The 14,342-nt window shown below is 37.2% G+C and overlaps 1 protein-coding gene across 3 annotated transcripts in view; it reads left to right on the top strand.

The window, feature by feature from the left end:
* Positions 1–14,342, top strand: part of lrp8 (low density lipoprotein receptor-related protein 8, apolipoprotein e receptor) — a 180,291-nt gene that overhangs the window by 338 nt on the left and 165,611 nt on the right. For all 3 annotated transcript variants that reach the window (XM_016284694.1, XM_016284693.1, XM_016284691.1), the window contains exon 2: positions 620–739. In XM_016284694.1, coding sequence (XP_016140180.1) covers positions 620–739 — 120 coding nt within the window. The remainder of the gene's footprint in view (positions 1–619; positions 740–14,342) is intronic.

Below are 14,342 nucleotides of genomic sequence, written 5' to 3'. Positions count from 1 at the left end.
AGTTCATGTTGTTCTTGCCCTGCCGTGCTCATTGCGGGGTTTACAAGAAGAAAGCGATTTTTTAATGTAATTACAATAGTCTATTCTTCAAGGTCTACGATAGTAGTACACCACTGAAAGCAACACGTATGCATTGGCGCAACTTTACTCCTACTGAATGTGTCTTGTGCATCATTCATTTAATTGTTTGTGCACACGTGTAATTTCTCATAGACAACAGTTATAGTTTACTGCAACCTGTCATTGCACACATGCACATCAATTTTACTGTGATAGTATTGCCTAACTAACAGATGTTAACAAAACTACACAGTGACTTGTAAAACTGTAATTAGAATGTGCTCAAATGCTTTTAGAATGTCTTTACATGACACCTATTTTCAAACCTTTTTGAAGTTTGTAAAGATTTCAACAGCTTTTATTGATGTACAATATGTGAATCTAAAATAAAATGATATGTAATATTGTGCTTTGTAAGTCACCCAACAGTTTGCTTCGACATCCTTTGGGGATGTTGGGTTAAAGATGTAACCGCATATTGAAGATTAGTTTTTGGTTTAAAAGTTTGATCCTCCCAAAATTTGGACCCTGCATTTACTCAAAACGTCTTGTATGACAGGAAATAACCCGGACTGTGAAAGCGGTCAGTTTCAATGCAGGAATGGCAGGTGTATCCCGACTCCATGGAGATGTGATGATGATGATGACTGCTCGGACAACAGCGATGAGGAGAACTGCCGTGAGTAATCTGAACCTCTTTTTAACAGATGACTTATGTAGCCATGCTGGTATCCTCTTTGTTCCTCATTCGCCTGGAATCAGAAATTCTGTTTAAGTAGACCACTTGCTGGGTTTTGAAACAGGAATAATCTTAACACGCTGTTTTTTTGTAAAGCCTCCAACTGTCACGAGTTGTGGCTTTAGGTACCTTAACACTGGATGTTTCATAGGTTTTACTTCCCATTTTTATATATTATGAAGTATCATGTATTGGACTATGCACTTAATGTGTATCTTTTGTGAAGCTGCTTGTAATCGCACATTATTATTGTAATTAACGTCACATGTATAAAATGGACATTGCCATTTAAAGTGAGAGTGCGATCGTACTCTGAGTTTGCATGGCATTTTAAGTGGGCGTATTTTGAGCATATTATTAGACAGACATCCAGTTATTAGCTGTAAATGGAAGTAGGACTTTGCAGGACGTTTGACAGTCAGGATTGATTTTTTTTCAGGACCTGCTAATGAAAGACAAACATAAAAATTGTAATCAGCAAGTCAAAAGACTTAATTGAGATGTAGGCTACAGACGAGGGGAGAAAGGCGCAATTGGTACAAAATGTAATTATCCCGAAGTATTGGTCACAGTATTAATTGCAAGTGCAGTAATTATCATGGCTAGTTGATTAATATAGTAAATTGGAGGCACAGTGGAGAGAATGTTTTTTTTTACTTTCAAAACTGATGGAATTAAAAGTCTTGAAGTTACATACGGTCTTGCTATAAAGTAACAATCGCTCATATTTATCAATAGGAAACCACCTGATCCGACTTAAGTTATTTAAATTTGTTCCAGTTTGATTTGAGAGAAATAAAGAAATTATTATGCTCAGAATTTTCTGTGTTATTGCCAACTTTCATTCCCCCAGGTTCAGGTTTGTCGCATGCACCTGGTGTTTTATTGGAGTTGGTTATGCTCGTTTAAATGGACTCATGCTAAGGTGCCCAATTGCACATGGTATCTCCAGCAGGCAGGGTATCTGTTGGGTTTCTCCCCAGGTAGAAGCGCTCTCTTGGGCTGTCAGTGGGCTGAATGCTCCTCTCTCTCCTCTGGATGTTTTCCCGCGGACTTGGACAGACATTGACTTACAATAATACCTTAAGGATTGTGGTTTGCACTCCCCTCCCAGACACAACCTACTCACAGAATTGGCAGGATTCCTCTTTAGTTGCCCATGGAGACGGTAATAGCAACACTTCACGACACATATTGCTCCCTCTCCCTCTCTTTCTGTATCCCTTTTTTCAGTACCAAATTCTAATCACAGAGCTTTGTGTCTGAAGATGAAGTGGGCTCTTTGGTAGAGACTGGCTTAGTGGCTATTTATGTGTGTCAGGATGGCCTTCAGTCTAAGATGAACGTCACATGGGCGTGTATTATTACAACACAAATTGTCATACACTGTAAAGTGTGTTTAGCAGTTTAATTATTGATTGAAAGATTGTTTCATAATTTGCTTGTACACTACCATTCAAAAGTTTGTGTTTTAAATAACTTTGAAAGAAACCTCTTACGCTTATCAATGCTGCATTTATTTGATCAAAGAAACAGTAAAACAGTATTATTGTGAAACATTATTACAATAAAAAAATAACAGTTTTCTGTTTTAATTTATTTTAAAATGTAATTTATCCCTCTGATGGCAAAGCTGAATTTTCAGCAGCCATTTCTCCAGTCTACAATGGCACACTTTCCTTCAGAAATCATTCTTTTGTAACATTATAAATGCTTTTGTTGTCACTTTTGATCAATTTAATGCATCTTTGCTGAATACATTTTTTTTTTTTTTTTTGTTGACCCCAAGCTTTTGAACGGTAGTGTATTCTGTTCAGTAGATGTTTTGTGGAGCAGAAATGTGCCAAAAATAGGGAATCACTGATATGAAAATTTTGGCCGATACCGATTATTCTTTATTTTTGAAAGCCGATAACCGATATGTTGGCCGATAAATCTATATCCAAATTGTTATATACTTTTTGAGAGCCTGATTACAAAAAAGGTCTCATCATTAAAAGTCACATCCCAAACACTTCAACATAAGCAGCCTAGTTTGAATGGTGTACGTTTTAAAAATATTTTTACTCTCCCATTACCAAATTTAGTCATAAAAAAGTCTTACAAAAAAATAAAATAATGTATAAATAATGCAAACAAGTCACTGGACATTTTTTACACATTACACGTGTAAAGAATCAAAATGAATGCGCCACAGATCAATAAAACGGAATAGCCTCTGCACGGACAATAATTAAATGATTTTAATTACTAAACCATATTGTTGATGAAAATAATAAGAGAAAAATACAAGTGGTTGTTGTTATTAATAATGTATCAATGATTTTGAAAAAGTGACAAATTAATACCACTGTTTTAAATAGTAGCCGTTGAGCTGCGCGTGCTGAAGCTGAAGAGCTGAATGAACATGGTAAACTGAAGCGTTTTGCTGGCAGCTTATTTAACTCAAGGAAATGCATCCTGAGATTAATATTAATACAACATAAACATAATATTACAACTTATATATGTTCAAAATGATGCAGTTATTGCGTGCTATAGTCAGAATGTGTGATCCTGTTGTGGATGCGCTCTTCCCATAACAACGTGCTGAAACACGGCAACTAAACCCAAAGAATGCACAACGTTTTATTATAATAATGTTCTCATTAGAATGTTATATACACAACATTCCCAATCATAGTTATTAATGTTGTGCACTGCTGTTTGAGCTGCGTGCGCTGAGCTAAAGACGATCACCGGTAAACTGAAGCGCTCTTTTAACTTAACCAAATGCATTCTATATGAGATAAATCAGATATACATCAAATAAACACAATATTACAACGTACAATTGCACAAAAGGCTGCAAACGAACAGCGCGCATCTGAAGTGTTTCTGAAGGAAATAATGCATTATTTATCGGCTTTAAGATATCGGCCAAATTTTCTTATCAGGCCGATACCGATAACAGAAAAATTAGCATTTATCGGCCGATACCGATATGGTGGCCGATATATCGTGCATCCCTAGCCGAAAATATGTAATTTTGCAGCTTGTAAGCTTAGAGAGAGAGAGAAAAAAAGATTTTGAATAACGTTGACTTGGGTGTTTTTTCTTGTTACTATTCCTTGTTGTATATATTATTTTACAGTGACTTTATTTTCTTTGAAAAAAAGACATTATAACTGAAAAAAACTGACAGAAGGGGACAGAGCTATTTTCTTTTTCTTTTTGGCTCATGTGCGCGTATTATGTTGGAGTTGCCACTCTCAGACATTACAACAGATTTCATGGCTGTTTTTTTAATAACCCGTGTTTCACATACCTTTACCACAAATATAATGAGGCGCCATCTCACTTGCACATACACAAATACACATAATCATTTCTTTTTCTCTCAGTCTCTTAAAAAGAGGTCAAATAGGGCATGTCATACAAGGTCACAGGTCAGAGACATAATCAGGTATCCCGTCAAATCTGTTTAGATAATGAACCTAACCCCCTGTATCACACGCATGGGTTGTTTCAGAGACACGAGAGATGCCTGTAGGAATAATATCTCGTTTTTATATTAAATGACTGTGCAAAGCTGCTCTGTGTTAGAAGAGTTATGCATTATGTGCAGCTGTTAGACTGAGCTCTTGTATTACGTGTCTAAATGCACTCCTTTCTTATTCAAACCACACACACGGAGTGAAGCGGCGCCAAATGAATGAGCAAACACTGCTTCTAGTATAATCATTTCCTGGTACTGCTCTCCAGGTATTGCAGCACCATGCGAGGAGGATCTCATTTGTTTACTTTGAGGTAGGAAGTATTCCTCATGAGAATGTAAGTGTGTGTGTGTGTGTTTTCTATTATTTTTTTTATAAATGTGGAGGTTTAAAGGGGTCATAGGATGCTACATGTGCTTTTATAAGTTGTTTAAACTGAAATGTGTGTTGGCAGAGTGTGTACACAACCACCCTATAATGATTAAAAATCCACCCAGTGTTTTTTTTAAAAATCTGGTTAAATGTTTTCTCCTTTCTCAAATTGAGCCGATCTCAGATGCCACAGACAGGCCCCTCCCACGATAGTTTGATTGACCGGATGGCGGGAGTGAAGTTATTGTGAAACAAAGACCCAGGTGACCATGAACTGTCCATGTGCATAATATAAATCCAATTAGTGTCTCTCCATGTTTATGTGTGTGTGTGTCAGAGAGAGTGTGGATATGCCATATCAGTGGGTTTATTTCTGTTCAAGGGCAAGAAGGTCCTGCTTGTGCAAAAATACTAAAACATATGCTGGTTTTTACCCGAGTAGCACTTATGTCCTATTGATGGTGTCTTGTTTGAATGTGCGAACATTCATTTGCATGAAGCTTTCAGTCTGTGTCCTCCCCAAACTGTCACGCTTTCAACACTCATGCATACAGTATGCATTTCTCAAACTTTAGAGAGTATATGGGACCTTTTTAACTAGCATTTCCTCTGTAATGCTGATATATTGTGAAAATGTATTCATTAAGGAAGTGTAATAGAGCCAAGGTGAGCGAGAGAGACAGAAACAAAGAGAGGCGACGTACGTGTTTTCGCCTGCATATTGTGGATATTGCCTGGATATTGTGGATAAGCTTTTTGGGTGAGTTTCATGAAATCTTGGGACTCTTGTTTGTTCTCTGCGAGTGGGGGTGGGGAGTGTGACCGACACATAAGGAGAGACAGAAACCGAATAAAGGGAGAGGTGAACAAAGACACTGCCTCCAGCACACTCCGTAGCTGTTGGTGAAGGGCAGCTGAAGTGGTAATAACACGCTTTTTGTTTCATTTATCTATTTTTTTTCCCACATCGTATTCTCGTGGTTGATATGTTCCAGGTGGTCTCTGCTCATCAAGGTATGCAGTACAATCAGCCACAGGCCAGTGATTCTTTGGCAGGCTGGTAGAAAAGAAGAGAGGATGTAGAAAGAGTATAGAATTGCTGCTTCTCACACATGGTTCTTATGTCAGGCTTTGATTTTGTGTTTCCTACAGGATTTTGGTTTTGCAGTGGGTGGCACTGAATAGGGTGCTGCAGTGATGACGGATTTTTGTAGGCCAACCCACTAGTTAGCATCACCCTGGTTCGACGAAAAGCCCAATAGGGATTATTGCAGAAAATAAGCGTTGTGACCAACAAAAATGTATGATTCCTTCACGTTTTGTTCATCATGATAATTCTTACAAATGAACTCACCTTTTATGAATTTTGAACATTTTCCCAGAAAATCTGAGTTAGAACTGCCTCCCAAACGTTAGTGATCAACCTTAGCAGCTGCTGCTGTCTGCCACTTTTCTCAGATAAGCGTTAGCTCTTTCTTAATGTAAGTGTATGTAGCTGACTGTGCGTTTGGATAATTTTAAACCCCATTTTATGGAAAAATGCATATTGTTACAAATAAATCTTGAGATTAATGCTGTGGATCAAACTATTGTCAGCACACATTCTCAAATAAACCTATAACATAGTGTTGTATTTAAACATTCATTCAGGTCATTTTAGTGTTGATAGTAAATACAGAGTTCCCAGTGCCTCTGTGAATGCATTGTAGAAACGTTGGGAACAGTTCTGTTCACTCATGTTATCACTTGTAAGGCTTTTTTCTTTTCAGGCAATGTGATAAGCGTTTCCCTCAATTTTTGATTTGCAGTCTTTACAGTTTCAGTCGCATTACATCCGTTAAAAATGCTTTGCAATGTCACTATTCATTCCAGCCCATATATTAATGATATCCTTTCCATTTTGCCTTTATTTTTTTTGCACCTTTGTCTGAAAATAAAATAGAAATCCGAGTCTGATCAAGCAACAGTTAACCAGGGAAAGTGAAGCTTAGTGTCTGCACTATAGTCTGCCCAATTCAGTCTGTTGACTTCAGTGTTCTTTTCTGACTGATTTGCTCAATTGAAAAGATTCTTTTTAGTGAATCAATTGGGAATTTGTTTGTGAAGTGGACAGCATGTTGTGCTCCGAGTGTTTTAGCGAGTAGTGACAACACAACAGAAAGCATCCAGTCTTTAGTTTTTTCACATATAATTCACAAGCTCCTTTATATAATGTGTGTATATTATGTATGTATTATTTGTCATGGTGCTACAAACTCCCAAAATCCCAGTTCCTATTTGATCAGTCCGTGTGCCTGACAGCATACATCTAAGACCATCTAATTCCTGCCAAGATTAGAATATTTCACCATGACTCAGCTTTATTTACATTTCTGTTATTCATGCTCTCGCTCGCTTGTCACTTTCCCAATTTTGGTCTGGAATGGAATCCAAAGAATATTTCAATACCTGTTATTCATGAATAAATCATTTGGCTAATACCCATCTGCGCAGTGACTGACGTTCTCCCAATGTGTGTAAGCCTAAGCTTGCTTTTATAATACTGTTTATAGTTTTCAGGAGAATCAATCTATGAACTTATAACTGCCTCAGCCTATTAAACTGCCATTTGATTGCAGTACTATAATGACTGTTAACGTGATAAATACCAGGTACACACACACACACACACTCACACAGACAGATAGACAGACACAGTCAGATCCTATGGTTTTTATACTGTACAAACTGTATGTGCTATTGCCCTACACCAACCCTACCCCTTACAGGAAACTTTGTGCATTTTTACTTTCTCAAAAAAACTCATTCTGTATGATTTATAAATTTGTTTCCTCATGGGGACCTCAAAAATGTCCCCACAAGGTCAAAATTTACTAGTATTACTATCCTTGTGGGGACATTTGGTCCCCATAACGTGATAAATACCAGGTACACACACACACACACAGACAGATAGACAGACACAGTCAGATCCTTTTTTTTAAATCTTTGCTTAGACTATTTGCAATTAGGGATGCTACAGGGCCAATTCTTGCCAAGACGGATAAGCCAGTAATTATTTTCATGTTATGGCATGCTTAAAAATGTTTAAATCAACCATTTTAAATGCTACAAGTGAATTTAGGCTTCACAACATTACAGTATAAATAATGTTAACTAATAAAGATGAACTTTAAGTGAGATAATTTATATGTAAAAATAGGGTAATGTCGACTGATAACCAATATGGTACTGATATGGTGTACGACTATTTGTATTCTGTCAGTGGTTTGAGTTTTAGGAGGATGTTGCACATTTCACTAGTTGTGTGTAGATTTCTATGCCACTCGGTGAGATTTGTTTGTGTGTGTGTGTGTGTGTGTGTGTGTGTGTGCATGCATGTTTTATTCTGCTTTGTGTGGCACAGCGTGGAATCTTCTTTAATGGGGTTTCCCGATTGTCATTCAGTCGTAGGGGAGCAATTCAACTTTCTCACACACAGACCACCTGGTCAGAAAATGAACCTGGAAGTTGCAGTGGTTTAGAGGAGATAAGATGGTAAACTGAGAAAGTCATGATGAAAGTGAGAAGTTTTGAGATGCATAGAAAGGGAAAAAAAGGGATTTTAGTAAAGATAATGCTGTTTTTACTCTTATTTATTCTGTGCACTGTAAATAAGACAAAAAAGGTAATAATTAAAATGTTAAATAAATGTAAAAATATAAATTCAAATGTAATATAGAACTAACATAGAATCTTATTATAAATTTAAACTATTGTAGAAAGGAAGATTTTGCTATAGTATAATAACTAAAATGCAGTGAAAACTGCATTTATTTGTTTGTTTACTAAAACTGCAATATTTATTTAATCAGTTTCACTTATAAACATCAATATTTATGCACATACGTAGATATAATATAATATATACTTTTTCAAAACATTTTAATGTATGAAAATGTGACACAAATCATTAGATCAGATTTGAATCAAGTCACTTGGTGAAACAAACTCATTCACAAAACGGTCTAAGGGAAACTTAAAGGCAAATATCAAATACATGAAAAACTTGGCAGTATTCACAGTGTTGGTTAATTTTATATAACTAGCAATATTATAATAATTCTGTCATGAATATTTGCTATATCGCCCAGCCACAATGGATAGGCAATCAGCTTTTGAGGACGAGAAGGCCCTCAAAAAGACTGTTCAAAGTCTCTTTCCCCTTTTTTTTTCTCCTCCTGTATCTTTCTCACTTTACCCATCCTCCCATTTTCAAAGCCCTCAGTAGTTCCTCAATGTCTCTTTATCTTCTTGACTTGCCAGCACTTCCAGGAGTCTGTGCTCAATGCTTCCCATGTTTCTCTCCCTCTCTCTCTCACTCTTCTTGCCAGCATGGTCTGTGGGACCCATCACCTCCTTTTCGCCTTTTCTTTATTTTCATGCCCGTGTAAGCGTTCCTTCTGTTTGCAAGCACTCTGACACTTCCCCAATAGGCCTGTCTCCATGCAAGATTAGTGTGAGACCCCAAGTCTCCGGCACAGGGCACACCAGTAATAATGCTATTCAGAATGTGTGTTTTTTTTGCATGTTTGCACTGTTTGCAAGCACTCTGACACTTCCCCAATAGGCCTGTCTCCATGCAAGATTAGTGTGAGACCCCAAGTCTCCGGCACAGGGCACACCAGTAATAATGCTATTCAGAATGTGTGTTTTTTTTTGCATGTTTGCATGCTTAATACTGTTTATACTGTGTTATGTTTTCTATTTAGTTTTGAATAATGTACCCACACAGAGCTGGTTATTTTTTTATGGTGGAATATGCTTTCAAAACTGAAGTGAAAGACTTACATAGTTGTTGATCTGGTTAAACTGCAAAGTTCTTTTCTTAAGATTCTTAAGTTAAGCATGCTGCTACAGTTTGACTAGGAACAGATTTTACTCAAAGATTTCAAACCGCATAAGTAGAGCTGAGCGATATATTGAATGTTTATATTAAATTTGTGATTATTTTATTCACAATAATAAAATAAAATCCCAAGCAACAGTGAATATTGCAGTGATTTTAATGCACTTTTTATTTGGCCATTTAGTTTTCTGAAAACTCAATTTTCCTGTAGACTGTAGACTCTCAACCTGTAGACTTTCAACTAGAGCCCGATCGATATATCGTTTTGCCAATATTATCGGCCGATATGAGCCTGTCGCCGATATATCGATATCGGCAAATATGCCGCCGATAGAGCCTGTCGCCGATATACCGATATCGGCAAATATGCCGCTGATATAATTTTTTTTTTTTACAGAACATATAATGCAGATAAAATGCTTGAAACGGTGTAATTACTTACCATTGTTTGCTACTGGCGACCTGGATGAAACGCTTTAAAGCTTAAGTCTATGGAAAACCACTGAAACTTTGAACGGCTATATCTCCGTAACGGCGTGGCGAATCCGCACCAAATTCGGGGGATCTCTTCAGCTCAAGGAACCCTCTCCAACACAAATCGAGTGTATGTCTCAAGGCCCTCTTTCGAATGAGACCACCCCCGTGTGGATAGCCCCCGGGGTTCGGGAGTTACGGGTGGTTAAATTCGCGGTCCGTCGTCTTTATTTACAGAGGTAGGGGAGAGCGGGGCACAAAGTAACACTTTTTGACTTTCTCAGTTGTATTATATAATATATAACCAAATAAATAAGAAACGTATAATGTTTATTAGCAAAACGAATGTCAAATAAAATAAATAAATGATAGTTTAAATAAAGTAAAAATCAGCAAACAATGTGGAACCAATTAAATAAGAAACGAATGTTTAAAAAAACTTCCAAAATCACCTTAGATAAACGGCAAAAGTCAACAGGCATTTCAAAATCCAAAATATTGCCAAACAGGCGCTTTTGCATTTCGTTTAGAAACTAAATCATCCGCGATCGTCTTGTCTGTCTCACCTCACTCTTCTTGTCAGTCAGCTCGACTCACTCTCCTCACTGGAGAAATGAAATCTGATCTGTGATGATGCGACTGTTGTTCGGCACGCTGCATTGAGTAGCCGCGTTCAGTTTTTAATTGTAGTGTCTGTTCTTTTACTGAACTAAATGATTTTTATTTCTATAAAAAATCAAAACGACGGTGGGGGTCGGTGACGCGGTGGGCAAGTGACGTAACCGGTGTTGCTGCTTAACACCGGTATCACCGTGAGCATCGTCTATCGCGGCAAGCCTAGTCAGGACATGTTAAATATTGTCCAAAAACTGAAAACAATATTAAATAAAAGATAATGATAGTATAATATTTTTATTTTGCGATTTTCCCCCAATTCCCATTCAGTATGGAAAAGAGCAGCTCAGACATTGTGCAAAATAACACATATAGGATTGGAACAACATGAAGGTAAAAGATGGCAGAATTTGCATGTCCAGTCTAGTGAGCTTTTAGAGCAGAGCCCAGGTGGTGCTTAGCTGCTTTAATGAGTGCAGAGTAGGTCTATCCACTCCAGCCGGACCTCTCAGCACGACAGCAGAACAAACTTCACAGCTACAGCTAGTCAGTAATGTAGGCTGCACTGCTTCAGTAATTAGATTACAGCCTGTCTGATCTTTGTGAGAGCACACTGATCTGGCTGCCAGGTGGGTAAGTTTAGAGAACAGATTAGGCCTGTCAATTGATTAAACCTTTTTTAAGGAATTAATTACATGATATGCCTGTTAATTCATCAAATTAATTTCAATGAATCAGTACGTCTTGTTATTTTTCAGTCTCGTAGCATGTTTTTTAAGATGCTGCATCAAAAAAAAAAACATCCCAACAGACTAAAGGCTGATCCTTTTTTCCAACTCTGTGATTGTTTTTGTTTTTTTTCTGGCATGTTGGTGTTGTATCTTTCACTTGGATGTTATAAGTTGCACTGAGTAAATACAGCTGGATAAAACAAAAACTGTGTCTGTCTTCATTTCAGGCTGCAAAGCAACATTATGCGATTATTGACATTATGTGATTATTTTAAAGAGGGGGGATTCTTTTCTATCCCCCCCCCCCCCTTCTCTGCATGTATGTGTGTGTGTGTGTGTGTGTATTTCTGTAATTATTTGTTAAATGGACAGCCATAATATTAACAAATAAAAGCAGGTGGTGATATTAAGTGTTTGTATTTTCCTCCATGTAGCATACCAGAGCATATAAACTAATCTTAGAGTGCTTATTTCTGAGCCTGCAGTGATGTGAATGTTAACAGAGATTGTTACATGCTGAGGTCTTGACTAATTGTCATTTTATTCACCATTTACATTTTTGTTCTTCCATTTGGCAGAGATATGGACTTAGCAAACGAGCAAGAGATTCTGCTGTAATTAACATTCATCTCCATTACCCTGATTAATTATTTTCACTTTTACTTCATCTGGCACTCATAAATATTAAAGGGGTCCTATTATGCTTTTTCACTTTTTCAACTTTAGTTAGTCTGTAATGTTGCTGTTTGAGTGTAAAAAAGATCTACAAAGTTCAAAGTCCAATTCAAAAGGAGATATTTTCAATTCAGATCAGTCAAGATGCCATTTAATTGCTGAAAATCACTGCACGGTTTGATGCTCTTCCTACTTAACTGCAGTATACAACATAATGCAGTGCGTAAACTACATTGGTAGTTGCTGTATCACACTGGCAGTTGCTATATCTTGAAGTATTGCTGTACATTTGCATATAGCTTAACTCTGCTCAGTGGTTTCCATTGCTCATTTTGCCTCTGATCACCAAAAAAAGACATTTAGTTGCTTTATCTGCAAATTGCTGTCAGTAGGCCTTTTGCAACTCATTACGCAATCACCTGCAATTTTTTAAAATAACAGTAATTGCTGTGCAATAAATTCCATCTAAATAAGGGAATTCTAGGTGAATAAAAATAGCATTTAAAAAAAAAAAATGACATACATTACCATTCAAGTTTGGGGCTGGTAAGATTTTTTTGTGTTTTTGAAAGAAATCTCTTGTGCTCACCAAGGCTGCATTTATTGGATAAAAACTGTAATATTGTGAAATATTATAACAATTTAAATGATCTGTTTTCTAGTATTTAAATATATTTTACATATGTAATTTATTCCTGTGATGCTAAGCTGAACTTTCAGCAGCCATTACTCCAGTCTTCAGTGTCACATGATCCTTCAAAAAATCATTCTAATATGCTCATGTTTCTGCTTAATATTTTTTTGGGAACCATAATACATTGTTTTTTTCAAGAATTGATGATAATAAAGTTTAAAAGAACAGCATTTATATTATTTTAAAACATTGTTTAATAGTATTTAATAACATTTGTAATATTGTTTATACCTTTGTTATGTATGTTTTTAATATATTTTCTAAAAAGAACACCATTTATTTAAAATATTATATATATTTTTTTCATTTGAACATTTTAATACTTTTTATACCTTTATTTTCTTTTTCTTTTAAATGTTTTAAAATATATATTTTTAACAATTTAAAAGTCTTAACTGCAACGGGATCCATTTAATGCATCGTTGCTGAATAAAAGTGTTAATTTCTTTATTAATTTCTTATTTGAAAAACAAAAACAAAACAAAACTTGCGCTACCGTTCAGAAGTTTGGTGTATTACATTACCCTTAACAGTTAGAAATTAAGCTAACTTCAGCATCTCATACTCTTTTAACTTCTAATAAACACATCATAAATAAAAACATCAAATCTATATTTCACATTTATTCTGAAAAAGAACTGGTCTGTTAGCAGCAGTGCCTGCTGTTGAGAGAATGCACTCTGCCAGCACAGCACAGAGGTCACCAGGACACAGATACTGGTTTGGTAAGTGACCAAGTTCCCATTCTAGGGAACTCGCGCTGCATCCTCTAGTGGGAACTATGGGGACTGCCGACAGCAGAACCGGTGTCTGAAGCAGATGTGAAACAACTCCAATCCCATTGGCCCATGTAGCCCGTGACTGAGGGCGCCTGCCGAATATGTCACCAACATTTGTTGTCTTCAGGAGCCATTTGTTTGACAGTGCATGTTAAGGCATTATGGAGAAAAGGCTCTGAATGCTCTCATTGTGAGAAATTCTCAATGAAAATGATCTATTCGTGTTTATCCCCTGAGGCAGTTGAGGAACTGCGCTGCACCACAGACTTGGCTCTTCACGCCACTAAACAGACTGCTGCTGTCATTGGGTGTGCGATGGCAGCAATGGTGGCTACGGAGAGGCATTTGTGGTTAAATCTTGCAGACATGGGGAGGAAAAAGAAAGCCTTTCTTCTTGATGCTCCGCTTTCGCCTTACGGGCTTTTCAGCACTTCAGTTAAGGTGGTGGTTCAGGGAGGCAAAGGCACAGTCACTACCTTCAGGAAGTTCACTCCCCGCCATCCCAAATCTTTCTCTAAAACCTCTGAGGGGGCTGGTCCATCTCGATCTGAGGATCATAGGCAGGATCAGAACAGTTGTGTGGCCACTCGTGCCCCTCTAGTAGTTGAGCGTAGAGGCGGGTGAGCGCTAAGAGGAAGAGATCGAATTTCAGGAAGGGGTTGAATGAGAAATGTTCCTATTCTAAACTGTGCTTTGATTCTAACACATAACACTTCTTGATGCACCCCCCCCCCCCTGCTTTGGCTTTTTGTAACATAGCCTTCTGAGGATAGCTGTGTTCTTAGCTTGGTTAATGGGATGTCCCTGATTGGTTGGGTTCCTCATTTTTCCAAGTTATG

This window comes from Sinocyclocheilus grahami, unplaced genomic scaffold (genome assembly GCF_001515645.1).
Source record: "Sinocyclocheilus grahami isolate Dianchi unplaced genomic scaffold, SAMN03320097.WGS_v1.1 scaffold187.1, whole genome shotgun sequence".
Taxonomy (NCBI): domain Eukaryota; kingdom Metazoa; phylum Chordata; class Actinopteri; order Cypriniformes; family Cyprinidae; genus Sinocyclocheilus; species Sinocyclocheilus grahami.
The sequence above is the reverse complement of the archived record's forward strand: the minus strand, read 5'-3'. Positions and strand labels throughout refer to the sequence as shown.